The 14,885-nt window shown below is 39.5% G+C and overlaps 1 protein-coding gene across 1 annotated transcript in view; it reads right to left on the reverse strand.

Annotated features, from left to right (window-relative positions):
* LOC105932570 (succinate receptor 1) overlaps positions 1 to 14,885 on the reverse strand; it is a 24,904-nt gene continuing 10,019 nt past the window's right edge. The window contains exons 2-3 of the mRNA XM_021321129.2: positions 1,506 to 1,581; positions 1 to 1,296 (exon numbers count right to left, since the gene is read on the reverse strand). Of these exons, the coding sequence (XP_021176804.2) occupies positions 346 to 1,296; positions 1,506 to 1,508 (954 nt within the window). The 5' untranslated portion in view covers positions 1,509 to 1,581 and the 3' untranslated portion in view covers positions 1 to 345. The remainder of the gene's footprint in view (positions 1,297 to 1,505; positions 1,582 to 14,885) is intronic.

Raw genomic sequence — 14,885 nt, forward strand, 5'->3', positions numbered from 1 at the left:
CGGGACATAATATCTAAAAATGTACAACTTTTTTCTGCCTGCCTATCTATTTACAGAAATAAAAGACAATTCAATGTCATCACCTACTAGACATAACAACACAAGTTATATTACATTAACAACCTACAGATAAGCTCTAAACTTTGACAAAATGTAAATATATTCATATGTTTTTAAGACAATACGATCATGACTTTTCTACAGGCAACAAAATAGTGACTGTGATCATTTACATTTTAAGAGTATGAGTCATTACGCATCTGACATTCTGAGAAGCATGTGTTTGATACAGGGAAAGCCTATGTTTGTGTGCAAGACTTATTGTGCGCAAGGTGTTAAACATGCTCAGGCTGGCTCTCTTCTCAGTTCTCTCTTTCTGGTTATCTTTCTGATTTTAGAGATAAGAAGTTCTCTGAACTTGTCGCCCATAAGAAAATAGAAGACTGGGTTAATGACACTGTGCAAAAACGCCAACGGTCGGGCCACGATGTACATCACTTTTATGTAAACTGTTGTATCGGAACTGTGAAGCCCAGCCCAGGACTCCCGAGATGCAATTCTGACATTTCTCAGCACATGGTAGGGGGTGTAGAGGACGAGGAACATGACAGCGGCTGACGTAACAACTTTGAGAGGCCTCTTGTAGGACGTTTTATGCTTTACAGCTCGTTCCTGTATATGGAGCAAATGTGAAATTTGCTGGGAGAAGACACAAAGTGCGAGCAGAGGGATAATGTAGCCAGTTATGGTTAAACCCAAGCTGTAGCCCAATGGATTAACATCTCCTTTAAGGCTAGCGAAATCCTTGCAGCGGCTCCAATTCTGTCTCTGTAAGTCCTGAACCATCAAGGCTATCATTGGGCTAACTTCCACATTTACAACCAGCCAGGTCAAGCCTGTAACAACCAGGGCTACTCTTGGTCTCAGCAGGTAGTGGCTTCTCATCGGATGTTTTATGAGCAGGAAACGATCCATGCTGATCCAAACCATGAAGAGGATGGAGGAGTAGAGATTGACATGCAGGACGTAGCGGTTGATAACGCAAATGGCAGGAACTGTGACGCTGTAGTCATTTGCATAAATGTAGGAGAGGTGTGGCAGAGTGCAGAGGAAAATAAGGTCAGAGACAGCCAGGTTAAAGATGTAAATATTACAGCTCTGCCACTCCTGCAAGCAAAATATGTAGCCCAGTATGACCACCAGGTTGCTTGGGAAGCCAATGCAGAACTCAATTGCATAGGATGGTGACAAGTAGTATTTCTCCAGCACTTTATGTATCAGCGTGTCATTGAGCACCTGTCGTGGAGAAGGGAGGAGACATGAGAAGACATGGGGACGAAAAAGTAAAGAAGAGGAAGGAAATATTTATGGAAGAAACAAATCAAACGTGAGTAATGATTAAAACACATTTTGTGACCTATAACAGTCAGCCTTACAGAGTTAATTTAAAGTCACATAATTGTCAATTAAACAAGGATATTTTTAATTGTGAAAATAAGACGTACCATTGTGTTGTTCCTGTAGTTTCTGCTGGTGTGGACAGGGTTGAGATAACAAGCTGGTGCCACCACTATTTGTACACTGTAGACAGTAAACAGAGAATAGTGCCTCCAATACATCATGACAGGTGCATCTGACTACAAGGGCCATTAACTTTGTGGTGATAACACACAAAAGATGTGAGTGACATTTGCATTTAAAGCATGTGGAGATTCCACAAACACAGTCACTGCATTTTCTAATTTTGTTATTATTTACTTGGAGTATTAGAGTCTATTATCAAGCTACATATTAGCTCATAAATGATCTTAAAAATAACTGCACAGTTTGCAGTCCAGGTTATAAACATAACTAGAATGAACAGTGAGTTATTTGTGTAAAATGCAAGATTTATGCCTTTACTACATATATACACATACATACATATCACTGTTCATTCTAGTTGTTTATAACCTGGACTGCAAACTGTGCAGTTCCTTTTAAGAAAAGATAAGTTCACAAAATATAATACTTTAGGGTGCAAAGACAGTAGCTTTTAAATACTCTTTGTCTATTTTTTCTTCACTTTGCAGCTATCTTCACCAGACTCATAAAATTGTTGCTGTTCAAACTTTTCATGATCTGCAAGTCTGATTTGGTCAATCCATCCATCCATCCATCCATTTTCTGACCCGCTTAATGCAATACTTAATTTTTATCAAAGTATAATTTATTCATCAACTAACCACTAGGAATGTAACATTTTGTACAACAGTTTACAGAAACATTTCTATGCCAATATTTTTATTTTTGTGAATGGAAAAGGTAATTAGATTTAACAAAAAGGATTTGGACAGAAAAAATTGGAACAATATGAATGTGTAAACCATGTTATTACTTACAAAATCCAACAGCCTGAAGAGTTTTGTCCAGGATTCGAGCTTGAGTTAAAATCTTTCAGCTCAGAGTGAAGCAGCGTCTACAGTAGAATCCCCTTGAGTCAGACTGCTTCTCTGAAATTTGGGTAACTGTATTATCTCTCTGTTTGCTTCCTGTTTTGTAATGGGACATTTCCATATTAAAGGATGTGCTTTTTATACTTAGTTTTGTGAACATTTCCCTTTCGGCCAACCATGGCATATAAATAATTACATTAATTTGAATTCTGTTTTACTGAAACTAGATGTTTATTAAATGTGAAACTTCTTGAGCCATAGATGAAGTTGTAATGTTTATTTTTATTTTTTTTTAAAAAGTCTAATATCGTACGAAGAAAGGAGCCGAGCTCTGCTTCCTAGAGATGAAGATGCTGGCTACATTTGGTAAGGGAGTGTCATCCACAGTGAAGGATCTCCTGTTCCTACATGGGCTGAAAGGCCACTCAGTGGGGAAGAAGGTTTAACTTCCTGTTTGCGGTAAGGTGTATTGTGCCACTCTCTGTTTTCACGGTGTGAACTACGGTCTGTTGCTCCAGACTCTCTCGCTTTTATCTTTAATCTCTTTTCTGTAACGTCTGTTTCTAACACATAAGCACTTTTAAAACATTCTCTGTAGCTGCACATCGCGCTTGGGAACTGCTCGTGTTTCACACAGTTTGCTTTTTTGGCGTGGTACAAGGACGATAGCCTAGCTTTAGCCTAGCCTAGCTTTAGCTCCAAAATGGCTTCCCCCCTTACTCTCAGAGCTTCTCCGTCTCTGTCTACGTCTCCCCCTATCTCCTGCTCTCTGTGTCAGATGTTTAGGTAACCAGGCCGGCTTGGTGACGGTTCGTAGGAAGCATAGCTCTAGATTTCAGCCCCCAGGTCACCACCAACCCGTCTGCGTTTCTAACAAGTTTTTCCCACTCAGCGACACACCCGCTGAGAAGCCCATCCTGATTATTGGGAGCTCTATAGTAAGAAATGTGGCACTAGAGACACCAGGGACCATAGTTAAATTCCTGCCAGGGGCCAGAACGGGCGACATAGAATCTTACCTGAAACTGCTGGCTAAGGATAAGCGTAAATACAGTAAGATTGTTATTCACGCTGGCGGCAATGACACCCGGTCACGCCGATCGGAGGTCATCAAAGTTGGTGTTGCTTCGGTGTGTAAGTTTGCTAAAACAATGTCGGACTCCGTAATTTTCTCTGGTCCCCTGCCTGATCTGACATGATGACATGTTTAGCCGCATGCCATCATTCAACTGCTGGTTGTCTAGGTGGTTTCCTGAAAACGACGTGGGCTATATTGATAACTGGCAAACTTTCTGGGGAAAACCTGGTCTGATCCGGAGAGACGGCATTCATCCCACTTTGGATAGTGCAGCTGTTCTTTCTAGGAATCTAGCCTGATTTATTAGTTCTCCTAAAGGCTGACAATCCCAAGGTCCAGACCAGGAAGCAGAGCCGTAGTTCAACACACCTCTCTGCAGCTTCTGTACTGTTACCCACCCATTACCCTATTGAGACGGTGTCTTTCCCATGGCCAAAACTTAAAAGTTCAAAAACTGATCTAAAAGGAATAAATCATAAAAATCTAATAAAAATCAATACGGCTCACCTTGAACCAAAAAAAATAAAACAATTAAATGTGGTCTATTAAATATAAGGTCTCTCCCTCCAAAGACTTTGTTAGTTTATGATTTGAATTTTGATAAACAGATTGATTAGTTTAGTCTCACAGAAACCTGAATACAACAGGACTACGTTAGTATAAATGAGTCAACTCCCTCCAATTATTCAAATTTCCACATTCCCAGATCTGTGGGAAGAGGAGGAGGAGTGGCAACCATCTTTCAGTCTGATTTATTAATTAGTCCTAGGCCAATTAATAACTACAGTTCTTTTGAACATTTAACCCTCAGTTTCCCTCATACAAACTGCAAAGCATAAAACCTCTTCTGTTTGTTGTTTTGTATCGTCCACCGGGCCCTTACTCTCAGTTTTTGGATCAGTTGTCAGACTTCTTATCTGATTTGGTGATCAACACTGTCAAGTTTATTATAGTGGGGGATTTCAACATTCATGTTGACACAGAATGTGATAACCTTGGCGTAGCCTTTAAAACTATCCTAGATTCAATTGGTTTTGCTCAAAATGTGCATAAACCGACGCACTCTTGGCTCCATACTTTAGACCTTGTGCTGACATATGGCATTGATTGTGAATAATTAACAGTATTTCCTCACAACCCTGTCTTATCTGATCATTTCTTAATAACATTTGAGTTTAATCTGAGTTCTCCACCCCCAAAAGAGGGTTCCTTTATAGTAGATGTTTATCGGACGATGCTGCATCACACTTTAAAGAGTCTGTCCCCCTCTTAATATCGTTAATATTGGAGAAATACCCTGCAGATAGCAGCAATGTTGTTTCTTCCCATTCACAAATAGATGTCTTTGTTAATGGTATGACTTCACCATTGCGTTCTGCATTAGACAATGTAGCTCCCTTGAAAAAGAAGGTGATTATTCACACAAAGCTGGCTCCCTGGTTTAATTCAGAGCTGCGTTCCTTGAAGCACAATGTTAGGAAATTGGAGAGAAAATGGCACTCTACACACTCAGAGGAATCCTACCTAATCTGGAGGGACAGTCTATTGTTGTATAACAAGACCCTTTGCAGAGTTAGAGCAGCATATTTTTCATCATTAATTGAAGAGAATAAAAATAATCCTAGATTTCTTTTTAGTACAGTTGCTAAATTTACACAGAGTCATAACTCCGTTGATCCATCCATTCCCATAGCTCTTAGCAGTAATGATTTTATGGGATTCTTCATATATAAAATTGATTCCATTAAAAAGAAAATAATTGGCATCCTCCCAAACATGATTACCTTGTCCTCAGTAAGTGAGGCAGCGTTGGAGGATTCTTTAGAACCTGCGCGGTGTTTGAACTGTTTAGAAGCAGTAGAGCTTTCTGGGCTATCTAAAATTCTAGGTTCATCTAAACCTTCTACCTGTATGTTAGACCTGATCCCAACGAAGTTGTTTAAAGAGATATTCCGTCTGATCAGTGGCACTATTTTAGACATGATTAATCTATCCTTAGTAAATTGATATGTTCCACGGGCTTTTAAAGTAGCTGTTATTAAACATTTACTTAAGAAACCATCTCTTGATCAAGATGAGTTAGTAAATTACAGACCTATATCTAATCTTCTTTTCTTATCTAAAATTCTTGAGAAAGTAGTTGCTAATCAACTTTGTGAACATTTACAAAGTAATGACCTACTTAAGGAGTTTCAGTCAGGCTTCAGAGCTCATCATAGCACTGAAACAGCTCTGGTGAAGGTCACCAATGATATTCTCATGGCCTCAGATAATGGACTTGTGTCTACACTTGTCCTGTTAGATCTCAGTGCTGCATTTGACACAGTTGATCACAATATTCTCCTACAAAGACTTGAGCATACTGTAGGGATTAAGGGGAAAGCATTAGGCTGAAAGCATTAGGCTGGTTTAAATCTTATCTGTCGGACAGATTCCAGTTTGTTCATGTTAATAATAAATCTTCCTCAAACTCTAGGGTCACCTGTGGAGTACCACAGGGTTCAGTCCTTGGACCAATTCTCTTTACTATATATATGCTTCCGTTTGGCAAAATTATCAGACAGCATGGGATTAATTTTCACTGTTATGCTGATGACACTCAGCTATATTTATCCATAAATCCTGATGAATCCAATCAGTTACTTTGACTGCAGTCATGTCTTGATGACATCAAAAGCTGGATGACTTTAAATTTCTTGCAGACAGAAGTTGTAATCTTTCGACCAGAGTCCTCAAAAAATAAACGTCTTAATCAATCACTTAATCTGGATGGCATTAACTTGGCCTCTGGTAATAAAATAAAAATATCTTGGTGTTGTTTTCGACCAAGACATGTCATTTAAATCCCATATTAAACAGGTTTCCAAAGTTTCCTTTTTTCACCTCAGGAATATCGCCAAAATTAGAAACATTCTGTTCAGGGGTAATGCTGAAAAACTAGTCCATGCATTTGTTACTTCACGGCTGGACTATTGTAATTCTTTACTATCAGGAAGTCCACAAAATGCAGTTCAAAGTCTTCAGCTCATCCAAAATGCTGCAGCAAGAGCTCTGATGAAAATCAACAAGAGGGATCATATTTCTCCAATTTTAGCTTACCTTCATTGGCTTCCTGTTAAATCAAGAATAGAATTTAAAATTCTTCTTCTAACGTATAAAGCCCTTCATTATCAAGCTCCATCATATATCAGAGCTCTGATTACCCTGTATGTTCCTAACAGAGCACATCGCTCTCAGACTGCAGGTCTACTGGTGGTTCCTAGAGTCTCTAAAAGTAGAATAGGAGGCAGATCCTTTAGCTATCAGGCTCCTCTCCTGTGGAACCAACTCCCAGTTTAGGTCTGTGAGGCAGATACCCTGTCTACTTTTAAGACTAATCTTAAAACTTTCCTTTTCGACAGAGCTTATAGTTAGAGTGGCTTAGTTTACACTGAGCTACCTCTATAGTTATGCTGCTATAGGCTTAGGCTACTGGAGGACATCAGGGCCTATTTTTCTCACTCTACTGATTTTTACTGTTCTCCAGTCTACTGTTCTCTAGTTTTGGAAGGCCTTGCATTGAAATGACTGTTGTCATTTCAGCTTTTAACTTTTTGCTCTCTCTCTTTTTTCTTCATTGTAGGTACACCTGGTCTGACATTCTGTTAACTGTGACATCATCCAGGGAAGACAGATCACCCACTATTACCATCTAATGTAGAACAGATTACTGGATCAATGTGTGCTTCTGTGCTTTATTGTCTGTCTTGTTGTGTCTCTGATCTGTCTTCTGTAACCCCCAGTCGGTCGAGGCAGATGACCGTTCATACTGAGCCCGGTTCTGCTGGAGGTTTTCCTTCCCATTATTGAGGAGTTTTTCTTTCCGCTGTCGCTCCATGCTTGCTCAGTGTGAAAGAATGCAGCAAAGCCATGGACAATACAGACGACTCTCTCTGTAGCTCTACGCTTCTCCAGAAGTGAATGCTGCTTGTCTGGACTTTGAAGCAATCAACTGGTTTCCTTAAATAGGACATTTTTGATCAATCTGTATAAAATGATTGAATTTGACTTTGTAAAGTGCCTCAAGATGACATGTTTCATCTTGAGGCAAAATTTAATTGAACTCCAAAACACATCTGAAAAACCAGATTACAGCTTGCAACTACCCTAATTTACTTTAATTTTTAGTGACATGTCCGGTGGTGTGATGAAACTAAACTCTAACTGGACCTTTTTTACATCTGGGGGGAAAATGGGGGCAGTCAAAAGTCTGAGTCATTGGTATACCAAATTAATAATGAAATTAAAATACTCCAAAAATCGTGCCTTAAGGACACCAGAATCATTGTATTTAAGGGGCCATTACAAAACCTTTTTTAACACCCTTAGAAGGTTAGTGGTCAGAGCTGAAAAGGCAGGCTACAGCTGATTCAACTACATCAGTTTAGTTGGGGAATGAGCAACCATTTCAACAAAATCGTAAGCCCACTCATAACAACAAAAAACGATGTCAGTATTCTGATATTTAGTCACTACAATTATTTTTGATAATCGGAACGGATCTGATTCTAATTTAATGTCAGACAATTGTGAAACAAATATTACATGTTTGTTTAGTGTATGTAACATCTGGCTTTAACTATGTCTTTGTGTTTGTTTTGTCAATGCATAAAAAAAAATATACCCATTAGTCTATAAAATAACATGAGAACAACCAACTGTATTTTTAATGTGGTTAAACAGTAATTTAAAATGTTCACACATTGAGTTCACATTTTATGAGGTCTCACCTTACAAACACACCTTTTTCTTTTTTACTCACAAGTCAGGATATGGATGTCCGAAATTCTTTTTAGAGTTTAAACTCTACCATGCGAGCTTCAACCACCTTTAATCCCCTAAAACTAAATTGAGCTGATCGTGTACTATGTAGAGTGGTGCATATGTAATGCACAGCATTTTAAATGAGTGCATTGATCTGAAAAACTCGGTTTCTGATCTTTGATTTTGCAGAGGATGGGATCCTTTTGACATCTTCAACAATTAAACTTGAGCAGGCGATGGAGTGGCACGCAGGCTAATGGACGGAATGGGCCAGCTCCTCTGAGGCCATGGTTCTTAACCAGAAAAAAAGATTTCTTTGGTTCAGGGATATTTTTTACCCGCCACAGGGTTGCCCGGCTCAAACAGATGAGGTGAGGAGCTCTGTTTTGAGTTGACGCCTGTTCAGTTGCTCCATTAAATATTTTCTAGGTACCCCAGGAATGAGTTAGACCTTGCCAGAAAGGAACTGCTTAGAATGCCCCTTAATTTACTTTCATTTTTATTTCATTTTATTTACTTTAGCATGGACAGTACAACTAAGACATTGTTACTGATGGGCAACTGATGCAGTGTACATAGAGCTTCTAGCAGAATGCTAATTGCTAATTTGATCTAGGAAAACAATTTAAAAAAAATGTAAATTACTTGTGCAAATTCAAAGTTACAAATTTATGACCCACATAAGAGTACTATAAAATCACAAATCACATTGCAAAGGTAAAATACGTAAAGAAAACACATCTCCAAATTAGATTATTAATGTTCACAATGTTGATGTTCTTTTAGCCAATGCTTCAGTTTTGTTAAGAATAGACTTCAGATCATGTGGTAAAGTGTTCCGTAGCTGTGATCCTTTGAAAATGCTGTTTGACCAACAGTTGTTCTGCACCTTTTGACTCCACAGTTTTCACTTACTTCAGCTCTTGTTCTCACACCTTCACTATTACAAATGATTCTGTTTTGTATTAGAATGTCACAATTCATCATATTGTATTCTCTTTTTAAATACTTTTGTAAAGCTGTGATAATAACACTTCAACCTTGAGTGAATAAGTCAATTTTGGGAACCTTTTGTGTAACAAATTTCATAATGCAGACCCAGATCTTCATTTTGCCCACAGTCCAAACCCCAAATGGGACACAAGCTGGGATGGTATTTTATTCTACTTCTGATTCAGAATGTGTTGGTCAATAAATCTTGAATCCAAAATCCTCGAATGCCCAACTTTTTGCCTTTTTTTTCCCAGCAGTGCAATATACTAGCTGAGATCTGTACTTTTGATGTTTTCTTTTATCAAATCTGTGAGAAAATACACTTAAATGTTAAACTGAAAGTGAGGCAATAGGAGTCAAGTTACTGACTCTCAGAACAAAGCAGGGTGTGTTCAGAACCAACACTTGGTGAATTAAAACTAGCCAGGCAGAAAATATAGGCTGAAGAGAAAACTAATTCGAGATTTGCAGCAGTTAAGGGACAAATGAGTCATTATGACAGGGGTAAAAAAAGAATTTCGAAATGATAAAAAAGTTTCGTAAAATCAAAAGGGAAATAAAGTAAAGCAGAACATGTGGAAACTAGAGGAGAAAAAAAGAAGGGAAAAGTTCAAAAAATTAAACAAAAAGTAACAAAAAATAACACAAAATGAGACAAACACCTCAAAAACGATACACAAATAAACATATTTTCTTTGAATTCTCTTTTGTGAGGAAACTAGTTGATAACATTTTTTTTTTACAATGTCTTGGATTGTTTCCTTTTTATACAGAGTGTTCAAAACAAGCCAAACTCTTTATTTTTTTTACTTTTTTTGTCTTTCTTTACAACACTGACTGAGGCGTTTGGAGTCTTTATGGAACATCCAGGTTTTCTGATAATATTTGTTACTGTGAAATGTGAAGCAAATATTTTAGTCCTTTGTGGTTTAATGTACACCAGCCTTTGGTTCTTTCAGATCATTTAAAATCTAATGTCTATTTCCTTCTAGAAAGTGTGGTAATGCCCCCTCAATGTTCCAGAGCAGTAAACGATGAAAACTTCAGCTTTTATGTAAATTATTTTAATGTGCAATATGTCACGTCAAACATTGTTTTTGCAGGGTAGTATGTAAATAAGTCTGAGATGTGGTAAGCACCGGATACTTTTTCAGGCACTCCTGTCGCATAAAGCCGAATAATTTATTTAAATTATCCTTTCTGTTCACAATGACTGTGTTTATTTTTGTTTTGTTTTTGAAATCACCAGCAGAAATTTGAAATGAGATGCTGGTGATCAGCATAAGAATGAAATAGTGTAGGAAGATAGACAGCCTTATTGTATTCTGTTAGAATGTAATACAAATCTGTAAATGGTGCCTGGTATTTGTCCTGTTCTTTGAAATATAAATATTTCTTATATACAGCATTCAGAAAGCACTCAAATGTCTCCAAAATGCACAGAAATTCCAGGGTTAGGGATATCAACCCATAAAAATACTAAACAGTGAAAGAGGGACATATTTACCCCAATCTGTTTGTGTAAATAGACAGTTATTGTTGTTGGGCTATAGAAAATTTATTTTAGAGAAACTTAGAGAATAGGTAGAATTCATGTTTCTCAAGATTTCAACCGCTGCTGAAGAGCCCCTTTAGTTTTGCTCTGTTACTATAAAAGTATTATTATTTAAACATCTGAGTATATAAATGTAGCGGTTTTGTTTATGAGCTACACGGAGCTGATCTTTTCATAGATAAAAGTGGTTTACAAGAACAGAAACCATTTTTTGTAAACAGCTGTTGCTGTGCAGAAGGGATATTCTGTAAACTGTAAGTGAAAGAAGAACTTCATAAGAAAGGAAAGAGTTACTTCATAGCACAGCTTGAGAAACCTGACAGGTTTCAGATTAAGTAATTAAACTGCATTCAATGACAATGAGAATGGGATTGCAGGATTGAAGAACCGGAAACAGAAGTCATGAATTGTTGAGGCAAGCTGTGTTTCAAAGCCTGTGGGATTGGGGGATATTCTGAGAACTACTGCTGTGTTTTCACACTAAACACAGGTAGTACATCAGCTGGTTTATAATGCCTGAAACATGAGGAAAAATGCGGAGTAAGGACTTCATGAAATACTTGACGTGTGATCATGTTTTTATATATAAATAATGTATTTTGTCATAATTTTACAGCATTATTTAATGTCCTTCACCCTTTCTAACTACCTTTCTTACTTACTGAATTGTCCTGTCTTATTTGAAGGTTGTCACAATCTAAACGCTCATAAAATTTCAAATTTAGATAAACCTGGTTTAAATAATTAAATGCAAAACTCAAAGCTGATTCTTTTTTTAAACTGAACAAATATGAATCCCATTTTTGTATTTAAATACCAAAAATATGAGAATAGAAGTGTTTTTCCCAAGGACATAACAACTGAGACGGCAACCCGCTGGTTAGAGTTTGAACTCCCTAGCTTTTGTGCCACTGTCAAACAGAGTTTCTCAAGGACACCTCCAGGACAGTTATGTTTTACTCTACAGATGGTTCATTTGAGTCAACTCTTCCTAAAATAAAGTAATTCATAGTTATGCAGATGACAAGCAGATTGCGTCCAATGAAGTACACAGCAGTAAGATCATTACTGTTAATTTCATTTGGGTTGAATGATATTTTTCAATCCTAAAAACTCTTTGCAAGCACTGCATTCTCACTTGACTGCACAGAAATATTCAGACCCCATGTGGAAATAAATGTCAGTTTTAGTGACCAGTTGAAGTTTGTTAAACAGGTGAGCCAGTTAAGTGCTGGTTCTTACAGTTTAGAGCAGGGGTCATCCACCTTTTTGAAACTGAGAGCTACTTCATCAATACTGTGTCACACAAAGGGCTACCAGTACTGACTTTTGAACTAGAAGAGTCAACTCTCACCAATAAACATATTTGCAATGCTTCTAGAAAGGCTTCCTTTTTGCCATTACACGCACAACATTCATTCGATCAGAATCAGTCAGTTTTATTGGCCATGACGCGGGATCATTGAAATTAACGCTGTGATCCATCTCTGCGCCACTATGCTCAAACTATCTGATCGGGCAGTAAGCCCCTCGACCTGTCTCTTTTATCGCTAGGGATGGCTCTCTCTGTCTCCTCCTCAAACACACGCTGCGTCCCCCCAGCTCCCCGCCTCAGCTGGCTCTCCTGCTCCGCTCTGTCTTTCAGACTGTACCTGGACCTCTGCTATCTCTCTGCTTTCTGCTCTTTTGGCGCTAAGCTCAAGTATTTCTGTAAAAGAAAAGGTGTTTCCCCCCTTACACTAGCTAGCGGATGCTATACTTTAAAATCACATTGATAAACGCATTGCTTCTTACCAGGCTCTGGATTGGCATCGTTCCTCTGCAATTCCGTTCCTAGACCTGTTCCTGACTCATCCTCAGTTTTAAAAAAATATTTACTCATAAAATCCCTCAAGCCTTTCATGTCATCTTTTCTTTTTCTCTTTTCTTTTCTGTGCACCTGTGATTCTTAGTTTGCAGCAGAACGAACTTTCAAAGTTGCAGCCAGCCGTTGTCTTCTTCTTCTTCTTGGTTTTAATGGCGGATGGCAAACAACTATGTGGTGCATTACCGCCACCAAGCAGTAAGGAGTAATTCAGTAAATATTTTTCACACAAATATTTTCTGAATAATTACTTCTGCCTGTATTTTAATGGTCAGAGTGTCAGTTTTGCCCCCCGTCCTGGGCCTGGGACAATTGACCCGTTTGTCCCCCCTTGTCAGCGGGCGTGGTTGTAGTTTGTTTTTTTGTGTCCAGTCTGGCAATGTGGCAATGAGAATTGTTGTCTTAATTCCAAAAAGAGCCCAACATATTTTAGTTTCACAAGTAGAGCCTTACTGCTTTCGCCATAGTGCTATGCTTGAATTATATATGCAAGCAGGTTTATTAGAATTTATGCTAGGACTATTTCATGCTAAATGGACACTGAAACAGGAAAGTAGAAGAGGGGAAAAAAAGGAGAGACAGAGATGGGACAAAATGCCAAAAGGGAGAGAAGGTGAAAGAGAAAGAGGACAGAATAGGGGAGAGCAATACAACATCCTCTGAGTCTGCTTCTTCCCCTGCAAAGAGAGATATAAAAAGAACAGCAAAACCAGCTGATAAAGTATTACAAGCAAGCAATGCCTCGATACCATCACTGAAGAATATACAGTATTATTTAATACGAAATGTATAAATAGGGGTTTTCTGTATGGAAGTGAATCTGTAAGTACCTGGGTCCAAGCACCTGTTAGTATTTCTGAGAGTATGCTTGTGTATGTAAGCCCCCTCTGTAACTGTCATTTATGCATTCTTTGCACTGTTCTTGCACAAGTCACTATCACTTCACTTGGATTCCCAAGGTAAAGTGATATGACTATTGTGATATGGTACTACCCTGTGTGGAATTTTGTAAATATATATATAACAATGTGTGTATTCTGGAACAATGTGTGTATTCTGGAGCGTGTAACAATTTAGTTACAAAGAAAGATGGACTATTAACTATATGTAACAAAGCAACAAAGCAATTTCCCTCTGGGATCATTAAAGTATGTCTGATTCTGATTCTGATTGTCCGTGACAAAAATGCTCAATATGGTTGTGAGGAGCCAAAGAACCCCCCCCCCCCCGAGCACCGAGGCAGACACCAGATGCCCGAAAGGGCCCACAGAGCAAAGGTGCCCAAGAGGGGCCAACACAGGGAAAGCTGCCTCCCCCACCTGAGGGAAGAGGAGAGACGGCCCCCAGGAAACCCGGCAACAGCCACAATGCTGAGGGTGAGCCCCTGGGCTCCGCTGGCAGCCAGCTACGGCGGAGTGGATCCAGCCATGGGCCCCAGGGACCCGAGGCTAAGGGGTGGGGTGGGGTGGTGCCCCCCCGCAGGGAACCTGACTGAGCCACGGGGGGCCAGGCCCCACCAAGCAGCCGCCAGGAGCGAGCCGCTGCCCACCTGAGCAGCCAGCCCTGGACACTGAGGACCACCAACGCACCAGCGGACCAAGGTGCCAGCCAGCGGAAGAAAATGGGGGATGCAGTACACACACTCGCACTCAACACACACATCCTATATTTCCAGGACCAGGCACTGGCACCCCAGAGGGGTATCCAGCCCCCGGACCTGGGAGGTGAACCCTAACATCAACGTGGGGGGGGGGGATCATCACAACCCGACCTACGTGGTTCCCTCCCACCCGGAGATCGGGCCAACATAAACCGAACGGTCTAACCAACCATAGCCCCCACAAACCCTGAAGTGCTACCTCCCCCACCCAGAACCCTCAATGTCTGAATGTGAATGGGGGCAGAGAAAGCCACCAGGGGTGAGGCCTACACAAAAAGCCCCCCCCCCCCCCCCCACCCCAATGTCTTTTTGTTGTTGCTGTTGTTTTCTGCCATTGACCGGTCTATGGTGTCCCCTCGGCAGCTGTTGCAGAATTATGCTGTCAGACGTCTGACTGGAACCAGACCAGGCATATTTACAGACCTATCTTCACTCCGCTGGGTTCCTGTTGAACGTATAATTAATATGAAAACGTATTTTGTTTATTCATTGACAGC

This window comes from Fundulus heteroclitus, chromosome 18, assembly GCF_011125445.2.
Source record: "Fundulus heteroclitus isolate FHET01 chromosome 18, MU-UCD_Fhet_4.1, whole genome shotgun sequence".
NCBI lineage: Eukaryota > Metazoa > Chordata > Actinopteri > Cyprinodontiformes > Fundulidae > Fundulus > Fundulus heteroclitus.